The following is a 6,000-nucleotide window of genomic DNA, read 5'->3' on the forward strand; positions in this document are numbered from 1 at the left end:
ATTAATCCCATACCATGTGAACCAATTTCTTAAAATCTCTTTCTTTTGGCACAATTACAATCGCATTATAAACTATTTACATTACATATGTTGATACGAAACAGGTCAGTAAACTAACTTCAAAAAGGAAAGATTTGCTAGGAACCTGTGAGCACTTGCGAAGTGTGCCATCGTTGCGGAGCACTACATGTTACTGTTTAAAGTTCCTGTTTATAAATCCCTTACATGCATGATCTCCAAACTCTCTCTGCAGAACCACGTTTCAAATTTAAGTTTCCTTTTTTTTATTGTTGTCATGTAACAATGTGATTCTTAAAATAGTCTGGCATTATCAGGCTATATGCCATAGTCTGTTTATTGTGATTCAGAGCTAGAATGTTTGTTGATAACAAGCATGGCTAACTCTGCATCAGCAGTGAATATGTGATGACATTGAAATCTGTCTCTTTACATGTCTGATTCTTCTTTTGAAGTTTTCCCTCACCTTTAAATAGAGGGCTTACATTTATTTTTGCCTGCTGTCACCACACTTCCAGAGCTATGTCTTAAAAGAATGTTTGCATTGATACAATAGCATTAGCTAGAAAAAGTGTGTTGGGTAGAAAGCAGAAAAAGACATGTGAACTTCAGATTTCTACTCAGGTTATAATTTGTCTTTCATATTACAAATCCTAGACTGCCAGTGGTACAGCAAGTGCTTTCCCTTTTGAGGAAGACTCTGTAGACTGTATCCTCTGTCCACTTAGCTATGATTTTTTTCTCAGACTTCTCTGACCTAACGCAAACCCCTGATTTTTCCCCTTTCCTGAAAAGAACTGATAGTAAATAAGTCTATAGATTCCCAACTCAGATTGTTTTCCCCAACTTCTACATATAGACACTTTGCACCCGAAGAATTTTCAAGATTATTAGTCGTTTCCTGTGATAAAATTCACAGACCAAATAGAGGAAGCCTAGCTGCGAACAGGTGAAGGAATCTCACAGCCTCCAGTCTGCAAAACGCAATATCGAATTTGAGGCAATGCAATGTTACAAAGTCATCTGAGAAGCAGGGACCCCAGGCATTTAGTTTCCATGCCCAGGTTCTGGCTGCCGAAGCTAGCCGGGTGTTAGTGGTGAGGAAAGACGGTGACCGATGCCAGCCTCCGCGCCAGTCCCAGGCACTTCAGCTGCCCGAGATAAACCTTTGCTTCTCCAGAGACAACAACTCACCTGAGCAGGACCGCGGCTTCCCACAGATAAAATCCCGAGACAGCGGTGCGGAGGTACCTCATCCGGGCCATGCTGCTCGGAAGCGCCGCCGAGCCCTGGAGCGGTCGTGTCCGAGGCATCGGCGGGGCTCCGCGGCGCGGCGAGCGGGGGTGTCAGTGCGGCTCCCCGCGGGCGGGCGGGCGTCTGCCCAGCACCCTGGAGAGCTCCGGCAGCTCCGCTCCCGCCGCCTGCTTAGTGCCCGGCGGCGCCCCGCGCCCTCCCGCTGGGCCCCGCCGCTTTCGCCCCACCGCTCCGCATCGCAGCCGAGCGGGAGCCTAATCTCAGCCGCGCCGGTGGCGCTGAGCCGTGGCGGCGGCGGGAGCCCACCTTCCTGGCCGTCTGTCCCCGGCTCCTGCCAGCAGCCGGCACCCCGCCGCCAGCCGCATCCCGGACGCGGGGAACGCCGCGGCCCCGACGGCGACGGGGCGGGCGGGGAGACAGGGGGCGGGAGCCAGTCCCGGCCGCCCCCATGGAGTGCGCTACAGCCGCCGAGGCCGGCGGGGCGGGACCGGGGACGGCGGCGGCAAGGGGCGCCCCTGGCAGGGGGAATGGCCCCGCTGAAGCTCAGGGTGGATGTTCGTGCTCAGAAGAGGGGCGGTGGGGGTGATGCCCGCACAGGGCAGCTGTTCTTCAAGAGCTGGGGTGAATTGACTGAACATTGTGTCTCGGAAATATTTGTGGAAAGAGAGGTGGGAGTTACTCTATGGGACTGTGGGTATGCTTTTTCTTAGGAAATGGGGTGGGGGTGGGGGGTGTGGAAATCCCACCTCTGTATTTTAGTCTCCTCTGAAAGTATAGTGCTGATGGACACAGGAAATATATATCCTGTTCTATTTCTATTCCACTTTTTTTTTTTTTTTTTAGGAAAGAAAGATGATCTAGTGCCAATAGGCAGACTAACAGGGAAATCCAAAGACTTTGAAAGTTTGGCATTTGTTTGAAGAGGCAAGTGGAAGGGACTCTGGGAAGGAAGGGACTCTGGGAAGGAACATGTCCAAGAACATTGTAATAGGGAAACTGGAAAGTTATTAACGAGAAAAACAGAATGAATTTACAAGTACAAGTGACAGTAGGACAGTGAGATGATTTCAGATGTTAGAGAAACCAAACATTTCATGCAAGCCAGGAGCTGCTTGTATTAGGAAAGGGTAAGGATTTATGAGTTGATATTTAGAAACATTGCTTGAGAAATTCCTGTGGGAATCTGTATAGTTTGTGCATGAAGTAAAATGAAAGATATGTAAGGAAAGGCTATACCTGGAGAGGGACAGAGGAGGAAAATATGTCTCAGATTGTGGGGTAGGGATACTCTATCTGAGGCTAAAAGGAATGACCTCTGAATACCTACATAATGTCTGGGAGAGACAGTGGAAGGAGAAATCTGACAGCAGTTCGGGGACAGATCTCTGCATAGGTGAAATGTATCTGTCTGGGTGTATCCCCCTCCCAGTGTACACCTCAGTATAATCTGCTGGATTGCTTTTTCCTGTAGCCACTAATTTGTGTTAGAGAGCAGCCCCACTACTTGTGCAGCTCCACTGGTTGCGCATCCCACATTATTATATCAGGTCAGAGTCTTATTTAAACTATAAAAAGCTATAGAAAGCTCAAGTACTGAAGAAGGAAGATGTGAAAAAGGCAAAGGTTCAGCAAGACTAGGGACATGAGGCAGACTAAAATAAACTGAAATTTGAGGGAAGTATAATAAACTCAATACAGAAAAAGGATGATGGGAAAACAGAGAGTGAAACATAGAACAACTTTTTACACAGAACAGAAAAAAATATTGAATGATCATTGAGTAAAGGAGATGCAGGAAAGAAATTAGAAACAGGGATTTTATGCAATCCTTGTATCCAAGGATAGTGTGTGTGTGTGAGAAATAAGATATTTCATTAGAAATCTTTAGAGGCAATCACGTTTCTCCTCTAAGTATAGTGTCTTCTTTTTGTTTCAAAAATATCCCCCACACAGCTTTGACCCCGGTATTTAGGTTTTCCATTTTTGCCATATCTTTAGTCTTTTTTTAGCTCTTCTTCAAGGTTGTTCCAGCAGGTACCATTAAATAATAACACCTACCACACATTTTAGATCCAGTTTGGTTTTCTTTGTTGATACCTATGTCGCTAACTTATCTCCTGTTCCCTGAACTTTGTATTAGTAGTGTTTACATAAATTCAAGGACTCTTTGTATTCTGTACTAGAAGTTTCTAGGTCCACTTTGCAAAAAGTTTATCCTTTTGTTCTCACTCTCCCCCTCACTCTGGGTAGCAACAATGATCATGAAAAGAACTTAATTTAAACCCTTAACTGAAAAAATAATAGCAAGCAAGCTAAAGAATCCCTTTCTTTGCTCAAGGACAGTCCATCAATGAAGGTGCTCAACAGAATCAGTGCAGAGTACTTCCTTTATATATTCAAAACAGTTGATGCTTATCTTTCCCCTTAAAATGAGTATTTAGTGAGGCTGTTTCTCGAGGCACTCTATATATGTGTGTTGTGTACTTCAACAGTTTATTGATGTAATGTTTCATTTATTTTCACCAAGGCAAGTGCATTTTTCTTATGAGGCTATTAGTTAAAACTACCAGCACAAATTCTCCAGTTCTCTGGTAGGAACAGTTCTATTAATTATAAGTATAGTCTATACTTCAGATATGCAGAGTTCAAACTTCTCACAATCCCTGTGGGAAAAACATACACTTGCTTTTGTTTTAAGTAGCAACTTTACTGTTGCATCATTTTATTTTGCTAAATATGGATGTTGTTCTCAAGCTTTTGAAAATTTACATATAGGTAGTGTTGAATATTAAAATACTCTCTTTTGAGTGGATTTAAACAACTGGGCTTGAGTCATGAAAAGTTCCAGTTTAACAAAGCACTCAAGCACATACTATTGACTTTGATGAGATTAGAAGCTTAGAAACAAACTTCAAGGATAAAATATTCCTTAATGGTTTTAGGTGTTTTAATTCACTACTGGTTTAATTACCATCTTTTTTCTCTTTCCATATCAGTACTGCTAGTCTATCATTGCTATTGTACAAAGCTGAACACATAGCTGTGTCCAGTCTTTAGAAAATCTTAGTGGTATCTCTTGATACTTCTGGTAGATACAGTAAATTGAAAGGTGAGAGTTGTTTGAACATCCATTTAAAAAACAAAATCCATGGAGTGTCACTGTGGTATGAATCTATCTGAAATATTAATGTTGTTCATTTATATATGCCTTATATACTTGGATAACAACATCACAAAATATTGCTCATCATTCAAAACATGATGGCTGATATGAGCTTGCCATATATGTACAAAGGTGAGCTGTATAATTCACTTCTAGTAGTATTGGAGGTTAATTGAAGCATATTCTTTACAAATAAGAAATGCTGGTATGTTGAAATGAAAAGTTTTCACCAAAATATGTTGATGTCAGTCTGTAATTTTCCTCATAACCAGTAGACTGCATAGCTACTCTTTCCCTCATCCAACCAGTATTTAGGTATATTTGAAAGTAAACCACTTCTTATTTATAAACTTGAGAGATGTTCTCCAGAAGTAGCCTAGAGATATGAATAGGTCAATTTTACAGAGTAGCTCACTTCAATAACACACAATTTATACAACTGAATGCAAGATCATGCAGCAACTCAACAGTGTTCATACAGAGAAGCCAGCGTGCAGATCTGGATTGAAGGATTACTGAATGTACTTTTCAGTGTGACATTGTCCTTGTGGAATATTAAGACAAATTAAGTTGTTATTATCATTTTAGTGTGCCCAATCCTGGAACATATTATGGTACAAAATGTTTAAATAAACGTTCTCTAAGAAGGCTGGTGACATATTTCAAAAGTTTCTGAAAAGAGGTACAAGAACAGTACAGTTTGGAATACTTTTCTAATGTAAGATTAAAACAGTTTAGCTTGTAAAAAGCAGAGAGGTTTAGAGGTGTCTTTAAACACGCTCATGATGGAAACAAGATTGTGAAGTTAAGGTAATTTTTTAAATAAATAGAGGTAGTAAATTAGCAAGTCTGGAATCTGATAAAAGAGGAATTCAGAATAGAAAAAAAATCCTACTTTGAAGCAATTAAAAGATTGAAACAACTAAAGAATAAACAGGACTCAGTATTTAAAGTCTTTAATTCTAGGTCAGCTTTGTTCTGGGTTTGATCCAGAAGCTGCTGGGTAAAATTTGATGAGATGTAAGATTCAGAACTTCAAATCAATGGTGACTCCAGTGTTAAAACATGTGAATCTATAAACCCACAATGTTTTATCATGATATATTCAGCTACAAAGTTAAAGCTGTTTACTTTCACAGAAAAGCAGTAGATTGACCTTACAAACATTAGATTGGCTTACAAGCTCACAGAGTTGAAAACCACATATATCATAATAGTAAGGAATAAAGATCTCAGAAATGTAGTCTTTACCACACTTCTATTGCCAGTTTGAACATTGCAGCATTTTAGGAGAGTGTTGTGATGGGATATGACATCACTGTAGTTTTAGATCCTGTTTTTACTGAGACATGTTTGATTATGTTAATTAATCTGGTATTCTCAGTACACAGGATTCCCCAGGATGTAATTCATTCAAGTGTGAAACCCCAGAGGCTTTGACCTATTACTAAACACGAAACTACAAATAGAATAAACTTTTCTTGTTAAACACAATCCTGAAATAGAGAGGCCAACTTTAAAATATAGGAATAAAGTCACCAGAAGGAAAAATATATTTATTTAGT

At 40.8% G+C, this 6,000-nt stretch overlaps 1 protein-coding gene across 2 annotated transcripts in view; it reads right to left on the bottom strand.

Moving 5' to 3' along the window:
* GLRA3 (glycine receptor alpha 3) overlaps positions 1-1,298 on the bottom strand; it is a gene marked incomplete at both ends in the record, with an annotated part of 80,892 nt that extends 79,594 nt beyond the window's left edge. The window contains one exon of one of the 2 annotated variants that reach the window (XM_082051229.1): positions 1,213-1,298. In XM_082051229.1, the coding sequence (XP_081907355.1) occupies positions 1,213-1,283 (71 nt within the window). The remainder of the gene's footprint in view (positions 1-1,212) is intronic. The other variant, XM_082051228.1, reaches the window with a different exon arrangement.
* Between the last annotated feature and the right edge of the window lie 4,702 nt (positions 1,299-6,000).

This window comes from Streptopelia decaocto (assembly GCF_964273445.1).
Source record: "Streptopelia decaocto genome assembly, chromosome: 4".
NCBI classification, from domain to species: Eukaryota; Metazoa; Chordata; class Aves; order Columbiformes; family Columbidae; genus Streptopelia; species Streptopelia decaocto.